General features: G+C 34.4%; 1 protein-coding gene across 4 annotated transcripts in view; it reads left to right on the top strand.

Moving 5' to 3' along the window:
- SNTG1 (syntrophin gamma 1) overlaps window positions 1-18,050 on the top strand; it is a 346,950-nt gene that overhangs the window by 284,330 nt on the left and 44,570 nt on the right. For all 4 annotated transcript variants that reach the window (XM_028119009.1, XM_028119008.1, XM_088023148.1 and 1 more), the window contains 2 exons: window positions 1,246-1,398; window positions 5,713-5,805. In XM_028119009.1, coding sequence (XP_027974810.1) covers window positions 1,246-1,398; window positions 5,713-5,805 — 246 coding nt within the window. The remainder of the gene's footprint in view (window positions 1-1,245; window positions 1,399-5,712; window positions 5,806-18,050) is intronic.

The raw sequence follows: 18,050 nt of genomic DNA, 5'->3' as shown, positions 1-18,050 counted from the left end.
TGTGTACTATTTTATTTAATATCTCTTTGCCACTCCTCTAGACATTACAAGCTCTAAATGATTAAAAAGTACTTTATAATTGCTTACTATTGGACTATATTTTTGAAGATAATATGTTTTCATTTTTTCCCTTAAGATAGTATAGGAAAATCATAAATACAAAGAGAATCTAGCTTTTTTTAAGGTTCTGAGTATCCCCTGGCAGCAGTTATCAGAGCTAAATTCTACAACCAGAACTATTGCCATGCTTTCACTCTCCTCTGGTATTTTAAGCATCCAAATACCAAAAAAAAAAAAAAAAAAAAAGAAAGAAAGAAAGAAAATTGGATTTACTAATAGAATAGTTATTATTTCGAAAACACTTGCCAAAGTAGAGAATTCCTTCTAACATTTTAGGTGTTTAATGATGGTACTTTATGTAACTTTTATATAAGAAATGGTGAAAGACACCAATTACTATCCTTTGACCATATTCAGTACAATCCACATGTAATTCAAAGACAATATCTGACATTTTGCCTGGGATTACCCTATTTCGACAATTTTTAGCTGCATTTTCTTTTAACATCTCTGAAATTGAAACACACATAGATGTGTGAACACAGTTGAAAACTTCTAGTAACACCAAGAAATGGCCATGTGAAAGTCTTTTTGACTCAATAAAATACAGTCACATAAGTAATTTAAATATGTATCTTTTAAAAGCAATAAATGTTTTTTTAGATAACCTAGACTCATTTTTTTCATTTCTCATGTAAATGAATGTTGTCATGATTTTTTTAGGGTTTAAAGAAATCATCTCAATAGAAAATATCATGCTTATTAAACTTTTCAAAATTTGCAAATATATTAATAAATATTATTTAACTTGATCATCTTGACAGCTCTGTAAGGGAAAAGGGAGATTGTGTGTGCTATCCCGTCATACAGTAAAAACTGGATCTCATGTGTTAAATGCTTTGGTAGCTACATTGTTATTAAGCATAGAAGCCAAAATCCTCACTTCTGTTTCATGAGCATGCTTCAGTGTTGATACAGAAAAGAAATGCATTAGTTACGGACTTGGAGATGTGGAATTTAGGCTGCTATGACCATTTTTAATGAAGACTTAGTGATATCATAAAGTATAATCTTTATGACTGTGGCATCTCCACCATGAATTTAGTCAACATTGATTCAAGGTATGGCCATGTTAGCAAAATGGATTGATGTATGCCAGCCTGTGTAACTCCAGGTTTTCATCAGGACAGTGACCTGCTGGACCGGCGGAAACACTGCTTCACGGTGCAGTCTGAGTCTGGGGAGGATCTCTACTTCTCCGTGGAGTTAGAGTCTGACCTCGCCCAGTGGGAAAGAGCCTTCCAAACAGCAACCTTTCTGGAGGTGGAACGGATACAGGTGAGAGTTTGAAATTTTAGGATCTGTGACTCCTAACAATGCATGACTCTTCCCTAGAATTTAAATCTCAAATAGAAAATGCTGTGATTTTAACTAATTTGCAAAGCCATTTCCTGTTCTCCAATCGTGACTGCCTAACTTTTAGCGTGAACGGCTTCATTTTCTCACAGTGCTTTTTTTTTTTTAGAAATGATTCCTTTCAACTCTACCCTTCAAAACCATAATTTGAGACTTTTTTCGGAGGTCATATCGTCATCAAGATTTTCCTGATTTCCTGTCTGTCCTACCCATTATTACCACTATTGCCACAACTATCCTGTTCAAACTTATCGCACTTGTGAGCACCAATATCACTTTTTTGTCTGTTTTCTTAGGTCTACTCACACTGTCTTGTATTGGAGTGATATGTGCTTGTTATTCCCCACACTAAATTATAGTTTGCTTGGGATTGTTTTATTCATTTACCAGCTGAAGTACAGTGCATTTTGTACTGCGTATTTGTTAAGCTTTATTTCTTAAGTGTGAAGTTATATGTAAGTCAAACTTCACAGAAACTTCAGTCTCTTCATGGGACCATGGAATAGATGAGGCTCCCAAACGTTGGCTTTGTGGCTGACGTCTGACAGAGACTGATGGCAAAATTGAACAGTTGTGATGCACTTTTCACATGTAAATGGATTCGTAGAGCCAGGACCTAAATAGACACATGAACACTTAATTTCAAAAACAAACATATGATGATAATATAGCACTGACTCTCCTGGAATACTTGGCTATAATAGGAGACTTGGATGTATATCTTTTCAATCTGTTGAACTGATGTGTAACATATATTTATTTCCTTTATTTCTGACTATAACCTTCTATATTGAACATATCAGTTTGCACCAGTATGACATTTAAATCAGGGGAAAAAGACAGGGTGAAGACTCAAATTTCACTTGTTTCATTGCTCAACTGACACTTCATAATAGCTCTGCTGATCTTCATATATCTTAAAATGTTAATGAAACTGAGGAATATTGTTTCAATAACTTAGCTGTATAGAATCTCAATTCAATAAATAGTTTAATATCTAAAATGGAAAGATGAATAACATCTTCAATATAATTTTTTTCCAAATATCAACATCCAAGACCATTTTAAGCACTAAAATATGTTAGTTGAATAGGAGTTGACATTTTTGTTATTTATATTGCTATCTTTAAATTTTCCCAATTATAATTTCCTTAGAATATCACATTTCACTTGTAACCAACTACATAGAGATATCTATCTGTTGTTCTCAATTTAAGATTTCTTTTTAACTCTCCTGATGTTTAGAAATGAAATAATATTATGTTGTTCTCATGTAATTTAAAATCTTTTTTGTTTTGTTTTGTTTTGTTTTTTGAGTCTGGGCTTCATATTCTCTAAGCTGATGTTCAATGCATTTCTTTGGACTATCTCATAATACTTAATACTTATTTAAGATGTGTATAGCAAGTAAAAAGTAAAATATTTAATGTTTTGTTAGATTTTGGTTGTTTTATACATCTTATAGTTTCCCTTTGCTTACTGCATCAGAAATAATAATCAATGACTGAACACTTTGGAGGTGCTATTTTCAAAATTCAAGGATGTGAATATATTTACATCCTTCTGTTTTTCTTTTTTCTTCTGTGTTCTCAATATTTCCACTAGCATTAAAGTTGATAAAGAAATATAATAAAGAAGGAACATATGTCCCTTTGTGAAATAGGCAGAAAGATAGAAAATTAGTGAATTGACTAATACAAATTAATGAATTAAATATTTTTTTTAACTTTGAAATTGGTTTTCAGTCATGGGATTGCACCCTAACATTTTCTAGCTTCTAATCTACTTATCTACTTACATATTTTTGGATCTCTGATGTACTTAATATTGATATAAATATCTACATATTTAATTAAGAGGTTATCCATTAAGAGCAGGTATTTCTAAATATTCTACATTGTCATTTAAATTAACATCTTAAAATTTGGAAAATGTAGTGAATATTGAAACAGGAAGATGACAATTTATATGAGTAAAATCTTACAACATATCAGCATTCAAAGTACCTGTATTGGGCCTAATTCATTTATGGTACTTTTAGTATCTTTATTTGTCCTGTTTCTGAAAAATTTTCCAGAGTAAGTAAATAATACTGGTAAAGGGTAGACAATTTAATTTTTTTTACCTTACAATAATTCAATTTGAATAAATATAGCTTTTTTAAAATAGGACTTTTAATGAAAAAGCATATGATTTATAAAATTTATTTTCTTTCATTATTATTATTATTTGAAACTCATATGTGTTTAATTCAGCTACATTTAGTTATCATCCAAAAGGACATATTAAAAAGTATTTTATGTGTGATATATCTTCAAATGTTGTGTAATAACATATAATTGTGCAAAAATCTTTCAAAATGTTTCAAGTTGTCCCTAAAATGTGTAATTTTTTGCTTTTTTCAAACTATAATTCAATTTTTATTATAAAATAAACAGAGAAATGAAACAAATCAACTGAGGGTTCTAGAGGGGAGGGAGTGGAAGGATGGGTTAGCCCAGTGATGGGTATTAAAGAGGGCATGTATTGAATGGAGCACTGGGTGTTATACACAAACAATGAATCATGGAATACTACATCAAAAACTAATGATGTAGTGTATGGTGATTAACATAATAAAATTAAAAAAAACATAAAAGAAAAAAAAACACACACAAAAATCACATAATGTTTATTCTTATTACATTATTCCTTCCAAGAATGGCCAATAAAGTGCAACCAAATAAAAAAAATCAAATATAATATTAAAATACATATTAAGTATAGTCATCATGTTTATTAAAAGATTATAAATTATAGAATTAAACTTCAGTGAGTCTCTGTATCATATCTGTTTCAATTTAATGATTATTGATGAATTAGTTTCATTTGTAATTCTGAATTTAATGAGATAGATTTTAATGTTCTGTACTGAAGGTGTTTTCATCCAATGTATTCTTTTAAATAGTAATTGAGAATAACAAACAATTATGCCTAAATTAGAGGGAACGAGATAGCCTTGAATATTTAATATTGACAGTAGTTTTAATAAATTAATGATGGGTGGATACAAGCATGGAAGATGCCCATGCATTAAACAAATAAAATTACACCCAAAACTGAACTTAATAGCCCATTAAGTTTATTTTCTGAGCTGGTTTTTGAAAACTTGACTTCAAAGGAATAATTTGGCATGGCTATAACTTTACTATGCAAATTGGGCTTAAAGCCATGAGTATAGCTTTTTGGTGAAGGCAACTTGAAGCATTTAGACATCATTATAGTCAGAATGTGATTCACTTAATGTACTTTTATATACAGTATTATAAAACAAATATGATGTAATAATTAGTATTGAAAATTTGCTTAAGATCAGTTTATCTCTTTCTCTTCTTCCCTTTCTCCCTCCTTGTTCGTGATTTATGAGTATTTTTCTTCATTTGATTATCCCAGTAGAGTTTGCAATTAAATGAAAAAAATTGGCCTTGGACATAAATATGCATCATGTGGCATATAAATCCTGAGTTTTTATTTCATATTTGTTATTGTTAAATTTTAGTATTTCTATTTTAGTAGTTTTTCGAAAATATTTATATAAGTAAAATATAATTTAATCTGATCTTAGTGTGAAAAGTCATTATTGATTTTTGAAGAATCAGTAGGTTTATACAAATAATAAGCAAGTGGTAAATATCTTTGGGATATAACTTGTACCACATGGATGAACATTATATGACAGACTCTTAAGGTAAAGATGTTCTTATATTTTTTGCTTGGTTACCAAATCTGTGTTTGTGTGCCTGAGAGTTCTCTTTTAATAATATCCATGAAATTGATATGCCAAGAATTGAAGTAATAACTTAACCTTTAATAATTCACTTTTGTTTTAATGAAAATGTAATGATATTTAGATATAGAATATAACAGTGTAACATAATTTTGCCTAAACTTAAACATTTTTATACCAGTTTTATTGCCAATATAGCAAAGAGTGTCAGTGTGGCACAAGGTAAAGACAAGTTCACATGGAGCAGGTTTGGAAATGTCCTGCATACCCCTTGGCAGGTGAAAAAATATTTGGCTTGCTTTATTAACATTAAGATGTCAATAACACTATGTTTCTTATATAATTATTGCTGATATTAAGTTAGATCACTTATTATGGAGCTGTCACAGCAGTCTTTGAAAAATGTTGGCTATTAATATTGATATTGGTTCAATCACATGAAAAGTAACAGTGTTTTCTGTTCTGTCTAGTGCAAGACATATGCATGTGTGCTAGAAAGTCATCTAATGGGACTCACAATTGACTTTAGCACAGGATTTATCTGCTTTGATGCTGCAACAAAGGTAATGTGTTCCGGTCAGCTCTGAGAAAAGTGCTGCAGACACTGTAATTTAAGAATGACTGAAACAACTTCTAACTCCTGTCAGTATTTTAATTGGTTATCATGTATCAAATTTAAGATCCTCATTTTTGTTAATAGAAGATATATCATGCTTTATTCTGTTTATAGAAAAACAAGTTTGAATTTTTAATAAAACAAACGTTTCCACAAAACATTATAACTGTATAAAGTGAATATGTATGTGTAATATATATACATTATACTTTATAATATATTATAATATGTGCATAATATATTTTATATATATATTCTTTTACTAAAGGTTTAGGCTCTTAAGGGAAAATTTTTTTTCTGCAAACACAAGTTTTTTAAACAAAGTGTTTTTTTATTATTTTTCTGCATCAGTAACTCCAATATCCAAATAAGGAAAACATTTTTTAGAGTTTAGTTTTATAGGTAATATGTTAGAGTCATAGTATGGAAGAATTTGGGGTTTAGAATTTCTATCCAGGGACTATAACCCTTGTTAGCCCTTACTTGGCCTGGTAAGGTCTTGTACTATCTGATTGGGTGCCTTTTCCACAAAGGATCTTCCTCTGAGAGTGATGTATATTGAATGATGAAAGGAATCTTCTCGGTTAGTAATATCTTAAAAATCCTTAAAACACAACTGACCCCTCACCCACCAATAATCTCCCAGTACTGGAGTCACTGCTGAATTTTCTGACTTGGGGCTCTGGTCCCCATGGAGGACATTCTTTTCCTTCCCATGACACAATCTATTCCTCAGATCCACTCCACTTTTTCCTTTATCGAAGTATGGCCTAAGAAATAAACCCATTTATTCATTCCCACTAATTTTAAAGATTAATGAGTAATCCTTTACTGGGAAACTTATATCTTACCTAAAACTTAAGCATTGTACAGAATTTTCCAAAAACAAATACAGATAAAACAAGATAGTGATATAAATGTGTAAGAAAGGCAGTGTGCAGAAAGTGAGAGGTTTGGGATGGTGGGAAAGATGGGAGTCCATGGTACAGTCCTGCAGCTCCCAGCCAAGTACAATGTGGGTTGGTGTCTGAGATCTTAGGATTTTTCATGACCCTGTAATTGAGATTGTGACACAAAAGCTCACATTATTTAAGGATGGCCAATTTTTTTTTGACATAGTGAAATTAAATAGCACACATGCTGGTCAGATTGATTTGACTGTCCAGTGCATTGCCTTTGCATAATGCCAAAAGAATATTTATCTAAATATGGAATTTCCAGTGCTGTGGCTCTTTTGCTGACACTCCAATGAGACTGCCATACCTTTTCCTATGACCAAAGACTTTCTTTTGAATAAAATATCCATTCAACTCGGGATAGGCTCCTGAGTATTAAATTAACACATTTACCAATTTAATTGTTATTTAATATCATAATTATTAAATTAATGTAATAAATAACTTTAAAAATAAAGTGGTTAGAAAAAAGTTAAAGTGTGATTTTATAAGCAAAGTGTTATAGCTATGATTGTCACCAAACTATCACATGAAAAGGTAAGAATCATACCTTGTAAATGAGAAGAAAGAAATAAAATTCATCTGAACACATTTCTGAATGCCTCAATTTAATATTTCTTTTAAGGATAGTATAATCTAAATCAATGTCAGGATCCTGTTTCATCTCTTTGTGTGGTAAAGGAGAAAATACAGATGTGGACAATCTGTATGACATGTTGAGGTATTCTTGCCTGAGTGTGCTAGGAAGGAATGAGTACTCAGGAGACCCTAAGCAAATGCTTATGATGCCATCTAGGGCATATCATTTGGCAAGAATGAGATTTTAGTCAGTACAAGCTTGACGCAGAAAAAGCCAATGGCCGTGGTGAGTGGTAATCACCATCTTCCCATTTTCTGTTACTGGAAGATTTTTTTTTTCTTTAAATTTTTTTATTGCTATGTTAATCGCCATACATTACATCATTAGTTTTTTTAAATTTTTTATTGTTATGTTAATCACCATATATTATGTCATTAGTTTCTGATGTAGTGTTCCATGATTCATTGTTTGTACATAACACCCAGTGCTCCACGCAGAACGTGCCCTGTTTAATATCCACCACCAAGCTAACCCATCCCCCCAACACCCTCCCCTCTAGAACCCTCAGTTTGGCTTTCAGAGTCCATCATCTCTCACAGTTCATCTCCCCCTCCGATTTACTCCCCTTCATTCTTCCCCTCCTGCTATCGTCTTCCTTTTTTTTTTTCTTAACATATATTGCATTATTGTTTCAGAGGTACAGATCTGTGATTCAACCGTCTTGCACAATTCACAGCACTCACCATAGCACATAACCTCCCCAATGTCTATCACCCAGCCACCCCTTCCCTCACACCCCACCCCCAATCCAACAACCCTCAGTTTGTTTCCTGAGATTGAGAATTCCTCATATCAGTGAGGTAATATGACACATGTCTTTCTCTGATCGACTTATTTCACTCAGCATAACACCCTCCAGTTCCATCCACATCGTTGCAAATGGCAAGATCTCATTCCTTTTGATGGCTGCATAATATTCCATTGTGTATATATACCACCTCTTCTTTATCCATTTATCTATCGATGGAAATCTTGGCTCTTTCCACAGTTTGGCTATTGTGGACATTCCTGCTATAAACATTGGGGGACAGGTACCCCTTCGGATCCCTACATTTCTATCTTTGTGGTAAATACCCAGTAGTACAATTGCTGGATCTTATGGTAGCTCTATTTTCAACTTTTTAAGGAAACTCCATACTGTTTTCCAGAGTGGTTGAACCAGCTTGCATTCCCACCAACAGTGTAGGAGGGCTCCCCTTTCTCCGCATCCCCGCCAACATCTGTCATTTCCTGACTTGTTAATTTTAGCCAATCTGAATGGTGTGAGTTGGTATCTCACTGAGGTTTTGATTTATTCTTCCCTGATGCCGAGCAATGTTGAGCACTTTTTCATGTGTCTGTTGTCCATTTGGATGTCTTCTTTGGAAAAATGTCTGTTCATGTCTTCTGCCCATTTCTTGATTGGATTATTTGTTCCTTGGGTGTTGAGTTTGATAAGTTCTTTATATATTTTGGACACTAGCCCTTTATCTGATATGTCATTTGCAAATATCATCTCCCATTCTGTCGGTTGTCTTTTGGTTTTGTTGACTGTTTCTTTTGATATGCAAAAGCTTTTTATCTTGATGAAATCCCAATAGTTCCTTTTTGCCCTTGCTTCCCTTGCCTTTGGCGATGTTTCTAGGAAGAAGTTGCTGCCGCTGAGGTCGAAGAGGTTGCTGCTTGTGTTCTCCTTTATGATTTTGGGTGTATTTTGGTCTCTTAGAAGAAAGTGCCTCCTATAATTTTAAAGAAAGATAGACTTATATATGTACAAAATAAGGGTTGATATAATGAAGGGATGGAATATGACTCTAAAGATGAAAATTATAAAAAAATATAAAAGGAATTGATAAGGTGCTTGAAAAAAGAATGAAGAGGATTAAAAAAAAAGAAAGATAAAAAAACGGGAGAGAATGTCATCAGGCAGGAGACTAGAACAAAGCCATACACTAGAGATTTAGGGTATATTTTGATATGTTAGAATTCCCCTGGGAAGCCATCTGGCACTGGGCTTTTGTTTGTTGGGAGATTTAATGACTACTTCAATTTCCTTAGTGGTTATAGGTCTGTTCAGGCTTTCTATTTCTTCCTGGTTCAATTTTGGTAGTTGATACATCTCTAGGAATGCATCCATTTCTTCCAGGTTATCTAATTTGCTGGCATAGAGTTGCTCATAATATGTTCTTATAATTGTTTGTATTTCTTTGGTGTTGGTTGTGATGTCTCCTCTTCCATTCATGATTTTGTTGATTTGTGTCATTTCTCTTTTCTTTTTGATAAGTCTGGCCAGGGGTTTATGAATCTTGTGAATTCTTTCAAAGAACCAGCTCCAGGTTCATTGATCTGTTCTACTGCTCTTTTGGTTTCTATTTCATTGATTTCAGGTCTGATCTTTATTATTTCTCTTCTCCTGCTGGGATTATGCTTTGTTTGCTTTTTGTTCTCTAGCTCCTTTAGGTGTAGAGTAAGGTTGTGTATTTGAGACCTTTCTTGTTTCTTGAGAAAGGCTTGTATTGCTATATACTTTCCTCTTAGGACTGCCTTTGCTGTATCCCAAAGATTTGGAACAGTTGTGTTTTCATTTTCATTTATTTCCATGATTTTTTTTTAATTCTTCTTTAATTTCCTGGTTGATCCATTCATTCCTTAGTAGGATACTCTTTAGCCTCCATGTATTTGAGTTCTTTCTGACTTACCTCTTGTGATTGAGTTCTAGTTTCAAAGCATTGTGGTCTGAAAATATGCAGGGAATAATCCCAATCTTTTGATTCGGTTGAGACCTGATTTGTGACCTAGGATGTGATCTATTCTGGAGAATGTTCCACGGCCACTAGACAAGAATGTGTATTCTGTTGCTTTGGGATGGAATGTGCTGAATATGTTTGTGAAGTCCATTGGGTCCAGTGTGTCATTTAAAGTCTTTATTTCCTTGTTGATCTTTTGCTTAGATGATCTGTCCATTTCAGTCAGGGAGGTGTTAAGGTCTCCCACTATTATTGTATTGTTGTCAATGTGTTTCTTTGCTTTTGTTATTAATTGCCTTATATAATTGGCTGCTCCCATGTTAGGGGCATAGATATTTACAATGGTTAGATCTTCTTGTTGGATAGACCCTTTAAGTAGGATATAGTGTCCTTCCTCATCTCTTTTTACAGTCTTTGGTTTAAAATCTAATTTGTCTGATGTAAGGATTGCCACCCCTGCTTTCTTTTGGTGTCCATTAGCATGGTAAATGGTTTTCCACCCCCTCACTTTCAATCTGGGGGTGTCTTTGGGTCTAAAATGAGTCTCTTGCAGACAGTATATTGATGGGTCTTGTTTTTTAATCCAATCTGATAGCCTGTGTCTTTTGATTAGGGCATTTAGCCCATTTACATTCAGGGTAACTATTGAAAGATATGAATTTAGTGCCATTGTATTGCCTGTAAGGTGACTGTTACTGTGTATTGTCTCTGTTCCTTTCTGGTCTATGCTGCTTCTATTCCCTCTCTTTGCTTACAGGACCCCTTTCAATATTTCTTGTAGGGCTGGTTTTGTGTTTGCAGTTCTCCTTAGTACTTGTTTGTCCTGGGAGCTTTTTATCTCTCCTTCTATTTTCAGTGACAGCCTAGCTGGTTATAGTATTCTTGGCTGCATATTTTTCTCGTTTAGTGTTCTGAAGACATCATGCCAGTCCTTTCTGGCCTGCCAGGTCTCTGTGGACAGGTCTGTTGTCAATCTAATGTTTCTACCATTATAGGTTACATATCTCTTCTCCCGAGCTACTTTCAAGATTTTCTCTTTGTCTCTGAGACTCATAAGTTTTACTATTAGATGTCGGGGTGTTGACCTATTTTTATTGATTTTGAGAGGGTTTCTCTGGGCCTCCTGGATTTTGATGCCTGTTTCCTTCCCCAAATTAGGGAAGTTCTCTGCTATAACTTGCTCCAATATACCTTCTGCCTCTCTCTCTCTTTCTTCCTCTTCTGGGATCCCAATTATTGTAATGTTGTTCTGTCTTATCGTATCGCTTATCTCTCGAATTCTGCCCTCGTGATCCCGTAGTTGTTTATCTCTCTTTTTCTCAGCTTCTTTATTTTCCATCATTTGGTCTTGTATATCGCTAATTCTCTCTTCTGCCTCATTTATCCTAGCAGTTAGTGCCCCCATTTTTGATTGCACCTCATTAATAGCCTTTTTGATTTCGACTTGGTTAGATTTTAGTTCTTCTATTTCTTCAGGAAGGGCTTCTCTAATAACTTCCATGCTTTTTTCAAGCCCAGCCAGTATCTTTAAAATCATGATTCTGGACTCTAGGTCTGACATCGCACAAATGTCTGTAGTGAGTATGTCCCCGGCAGACAGTACTACCTCTTGTTCTTTTTGTTGAGGTGATTTTTTTCATCTTGTCATTTTGTCCAGAGGAGAATAGATGAATTATAGAACAAAATGTTAACAGGTTAACAATGTCCCCAGAAAATATACTCTAAACAAATCAGAAAAGACCTGAACCAGGGGAAAAGAAAGGGAAAGAAAGAAAAAAGAAAGAGAAAAAAAGAAAAAGAAAAAGATAAAAACAAACAAAAACAGAACAAAACAAACAAAAACAGAATATGATCAAATTTATTCAGGCTAGTGCATAGATCAGTCACACACTAGATTTTGGGTTATTTTGGTGTGTTAGAAGAGAGTGCCTCCTAAAATTTTAAAGAAAGATAGACTTATATATGTACAAAATAAGGGTTGATATAATGAAGGGATGGAATATGACTCTAAAGATGAAAATTATAAAAAAATATAAAAGGAATTGATAAGGTGCTTGAAAAAAGAATGAAGAGGATTAAAAAAAAAGAAAGATAAAAAAACGGGAGAGAATGTCATCAGGCAGGAGACTAGAACAAAGCCATACACTAGAGATTTAGGGTATATTTTGATATGTTAGAAGAAACTGTATTTCAAAATTTTAATTATTTATATATAATTTTATATATATCCCAAAAATAAGGGTAACTACTATGAAGGGATAAAATATGACTCTAAAAGTGAAAAATTATTTTTTTTTAAAAAGGGATTGATAAGATGTTGGTTGAAAAAAGGAAAAAGAAAATTCAAAAAAAAAAAAACAGTTTAGAAAAATTAACTTTGAAAGACTAATGAATCATGGTAAAAAAGCCCTGAATTTTATATGCAATATTCCCCTAGCGCTGGAGTTCTCCTGTTCTCATTGAAGGGTAAACTTGGTCTTGGCGGGCTGTTCGTGCTGATCTTCTTGGGGAGGGGCCTGTTGCCGAGGTTCCCAAATGTCTTTGCCGGAGGCGGAATTTCCCCGCCCTTTTCGGTCCGGCCTAAGCAATCTGCTCGGGTTTGCTCTCGGGAGCTTTTGTTCCCTGCAAGCTCTCCATACACCTTTGGAGGAGGAGAGTGAAAATGGCGGCCTCCCAATCTCCACCAGGAGGAGTCGAGAACTCAGGGCCCTGCCCCCCAGTGCACCTCCAGAGAAAAGTAGTCAGTCACTCCCATCTCCCCAGTCTCCGGCCGCGCTCCATGCTCACCTGGCCTGTGACCAAGCATTTCTATCTCTGGCACCCAACCCCGTGTGGAGTCTCCAAACCCAACAGATCCCTGGGGTGCGCTCCCGCGCCGGTCCTAACGGGGGAGGAAGGGGAATCTCCCCGGCTCTGCCACTTGTTGGGTCCCTGCTGGAGGAGCAGTGGCCCGACTGTGCCCCGGATCATGGTTTATGGCAACCCTGAACTGAGAGCCCACTCCTCGGCTCCGTCTCTGCAGCCAGCTTCCCCGCCCTGATACCTGGGAGCTCTGCTACACTCAGGCACCCCCGGTCTTTCTGTGACCCCGAGGGTCCTGAGACCACACTGTTCCACGAGGGTTCCACCCCCAGCTTAGCCACTGGAGTGACGTCCCTCAGCGGAGCAGACTTCTACAAGTTCCAATTTTGTGCTCTGTGGCTCTATCACTTGCCAGAAGTGGCCAACGGAGGCCCCTTCCCCCGCCATCTATCCTTCCGAATATCACCTCAGATTCACTTCTCCGCACGTCCTACCTTCCAGAAAGTGGTCGCTTTTCTGTTCAGAGGCTTGTTGGTATTCTTTTCCTCAATCTCCTATTGAGTTCGTTGATATTCAGAATGGTTTGATCCCTATTCAGCTGAATTCCTGAGACCAGACGAAATCCAGGTCTCCTACTCCTCTGCCATCTTGCTCTGCCGTTGTTACTGGAAGTTCTTAACTTCAAGGCCATTTGAGAAGTGGGAGGGAAGGAAAGAGCTTGTCTGCTTATGATTAACAGAGTATTCATCACTAAAACTGTGACACTTGCACAGTAATAGGAAACTATTAATAATTATGTCAGGACAACAGACATGCATCAGAAGAGTCCTGGGCAAACCACTGAGCTGGCTTTACTCAATGGAATGAGCCCAAAAGTTATTTTTAAATACAAAAAAAAGAAGAAAAAAAAGGTAATTGTAATATATAAATTAAAACATGTTTTGTTCCAAAATTTTATTAAAACAGTTCAATAATATTGTTATTTTCTCTACTTGATATGCATGTGGAAAAAATCCTTAAAAATATATGTCTAGCAGATTCTTTAAGTGTTTGGGTTTGGGAAGGCCATAGCAGCAATACTACTGATACCCTTTAGCTGTTCACATTTTGTCTGTCTGCTTTGCATCTTGATCAGGCCCTCCAGCTTTGAAGTGACTGTGAAAGCAAACCAAAGGTCTTATGGTAAAATATAGATTCCAGGAAAGGGGAGGAGGTGTACTGAGTGCTTAACTGAGCTTCATTTAAAGCAAGTTCTGCACTGTTAGTACATCAGCAATGGGGAGAATTGCTGCCTTAATATAAAACAAACAAACAAGTATGTTTATCATTTCTTACAAGATATTTTTAAAAATAAAATAAACAATAATGAAAAAATAAGTTAGAAGACCAGATTAGAGACTTGTGGTAGGGAATAGAGTCTCTGTGACCTTAGTTTACACTAGACTGCTACAGGTTTGGAAGCAGGTCTGGGAATGTCAAGCTAGTTCTCGTTACTTGTCTCTTGTGCATGAAAGTCCTCAGGGAAAACTATTTCCCTGAATTTTCTAGACAGTACAAGACACACTAAATAGCACTGCATTTCCCATACTTCAGTTTACATCGGCAACCTAGCAGGAGGTAATACATTCTTCTGTTTCCCTTAGTGTTGCTGGGGAGATTCCATCATAGAAGTTTATTGCCATATAACAGTTCAGCTTGTTCTTTGTAATCTTCATCCTTATTAAAATGCAGCCTTTTCAGTGTTAGAAAAAGTTTTCTCACTAATATGTCACAGTATGATGTTGCAGTACTAATATAATTCCCATAGCTAAAAGTATAGATTTGTTGCCATTATATCCCTTTAATCATTCATATATGCATTAGTTACTTATATCTATTAATAGATTTCCCATATAAACAGAGACTGCAGCAGTCACATTTGTAAATAAATAGTTAATGAATACTTGCTTTCTATTGAAAGATACAGGAAGGATATATATATATATGACTATCAATCTTGGGTACTCAAGGAAGTCTTCCTGGAAATTGAGACACCAAGGATAAGATTATTCAGACAAATATCTGTAAGTAAGGAGAACACTGAATTTGAGGTCAGACAAGATGAGAGATCAAGTTTGTGGGTAGCCAAGAGCCATATTATGAAAGGGACCTTAGTAAAGAATTGCATCTGATCCTAAGAACAGAAGAACCTTTGAAGGGTATGAGACATAGGAAGAAAATAATCAGAAATGTGTTTGGCAGCATAAACTCAGTAGAACAATGGATAACTGAGATGGAGAAAACCTGGGGAAAGCCTGGGTTCTACATTCTCAAAATTGGCCTTCCTCTGGGCATCTATCACCCGGAGACACTGTTTCAAATTGAGGGTGAAAATGATCAGTGTATGAACAGAAGTAAGAGATGTTCAATATCATGGAAGCTAAGTTATAAGAAAGGAAATGTAGAAAATGCTGGGGGGTGAAAAACTGGTCTCCTGGATTATGGTCCAGTGCATGTTTGACCTAAATCTGATTTATACTATGGAAAGGTCATTCTAGTGGAGGTATACAGATTGCATTGATTGGATGGAGGCAAGACTGAATGAAGGGCCATGAATGGAAATAATTTACGTTTCTTCTTGGTAATATAGAAGAACACCTTTCAAACTTTTCGTTTTAAACATGAAATTTTATAAAAATAAAAAAAATGAGGGAAGGTTCTTTTTATATGTATCAAACAAATAACATCTGAATTCTAATGGTTAAAATGAAGAGGAAGGCATCAGATCCCACACCTTAGACCTCTCCTACACTCCTTATGCTGCAGCCCAGGGGATAAGCCAACTTCAAGGTCTCTGTTGGCTATAATTAGAGCCCAAAGACTGTTCATCCTATGTAAATGTCAAATGCAATGGATGAGATACCATAAATCCTGACTCTTACACCTCGTGGGAAGTATAAGTATTACTCATATTACTGTTTTCCTGACAGAGTCTCTGAAACCATTGGTTCCCCAAAATTGTTACTGTCTGATAGTTTTTTTAAAAAAATGTTTTAATAGTTGGATTTGAGAAATTCTAGTATAATATACTTAAAAGTCTTCTCTACTTCAGGATATCTAAGAGCCAGTACTAACACACAGCACATTAAAAATATTTTTGAAATCATGATTGGTTAACAGATCTATGCAGATAATAAATTATTAAGTGAAAAAGATAACATGTTTAAGAGTTAGCTCTGTCATGTTAGAAGCTACTATAATGATTTATGTTTTCTTCTTGTACTCATTACTAACTTTAATTGATTATAGTTTGGAAACATTATCTGGAGGAAATTTATAAAATTCATGCATGTGCATGATGACCTACATTTTAGGAACTTATATTTGTGCCATAAAATACAATGTCACCCTAACTGAAATAACTTCTTTCTTGGTTTTGAAATGTTCTGTATAAAATTAGAGTACTTTCTCTTCCCAAAGAATTGTGCTTCAGAATTAAATTCATTGTTAATATATTGATTCCTGAAGTATCTTAATCTGTGTAATCCATTTACACCTTTAAGTAGACACTGATTTGTACAGTGTTTCTAGGTAAAATTTGAAAGGAAGTTGAAATGACCTCTATTTATACTTTTCATTTTCAAGAGTCTTTGATCTATATTGGATAAGTTGAAGGTCACTAATTTTAAGGAGTTTTGAGCTACTGTTTCTCCTAAAGATATATGGTTTTCATGTATGCACACATATTTCATTATATGTTTGACTTTTTCTAAAAAGCACTTATATAATTATAACATAACTATAATATGAATTCCATAGGTCAAACCTCTCAAAATAGAATTAAACCTTTATTTTTTTCATTTATGCTATTTTTTCTATAATATTTTAACTTTTTCATATCAAAGGTAGATATTAAAAGCCCAAAAGGAAAGCTTGAAATTATTAAAAATGAATGTTTTCTTGAAATATCTCCTACATAAGTAGAAATCTTAAATATACATACACTATTATATAGTGAAAACACATATTCATATAAACCTTAGCATTTTTCCTTTTAGCAATATTTTTCAATCATTTTGCTTCTCGCCCCCAAATATGGACAAAAACATCAAATTCTATATTATGGAATTTTTACATTCTTCTTCAGATAAATTATTTTTTTTTTGCTTTTAGGAGAATGAAGAACATTGCATTTATTGCAAAACAAACTCAGACATTTAGGGAACAATCCATTAGGTAATTTTTTTTAACCCTCAAGCATTTCAAAGATAGCCCTAAAGTAAATGTTCAAAAGAAAGGTATTAACCCAACTTTTCATGCCAGTATATTAGCCAGATGCAACAAAATAATAAAATCCTGGATTTTTTCATTCATTTCTTGGAATATAAAGACATTATAAAGTAATGAGGAAACTAACACATACTTTACTGCCTGTATTTATAATTCAAAGTATATAAAGAACAAAAGCAGGTAAGAGTAAAAATTATTTGGCTAGTATGCTTTATATACTTCTTACTTTTTCCATTTTGTATCTTTTTTCCCCTCTTCCTCACCCTTTTAAAATTTAAAATTTTAATTCCTTTCTGGGGCTTCTGATATGTTTTATTTTTTCTGGATTATTTTTTTTCATTATTAAAAATATCTGCCTTAAAACTTTTCTCACTGTATCTTAGATTGTCTTTCCTTCAATCATCAGTTTTGGTTTTTATGAAATTTTTTGCTAATATAATGTATTAACCTCTACAACTATCACATAATAAGTGGAATAATAATAGCTGTGTGTCTATCTTGCAGTATTTTTCTAAAATTAAATAAGATAGCTTTTTGAAAAATAAAAACATAGTATATTGTCAAATACAGATTCTGAAGTCCTTAAGTATTATTTCCGACCAGCCCATCTTTCAGTGGGTTTTGTCTCCACCACAGATCATTTCTTTTCATCTAATCTCAGGAATTCATCATGTTTTCCCCTTTCTATTTCAAATTCCCCAGAACTTGGGCACCTGGGTGGCTCAGTCGTTAAGCATCTGCCTTCGGCTCAGGTCATGATCCCAGGGTCCTGGGATCAAGTCCCACATTGGGCTCCCTG

The sequence above is a fragment of the Eumetopias jubatus genome, unplaced genomic scaffold (genome assembly GCF_037043125.1).
Source record: "Eumetopias jubatus isolate StellerSeaLion01/CBP00866 unplaced genomic scaffold, mEumJub1_p1.0 scaffold_4, whole genome shotgun sequence".
NCBI lineage: Eukaryota > Metazoa > Chordata > Mammalia > Carnivora > Otariidae > Eumetopias > Eumetopias jubatus.
This window is presented reverse-complemented; position numbering and strand designations above follow the sequence as displayed.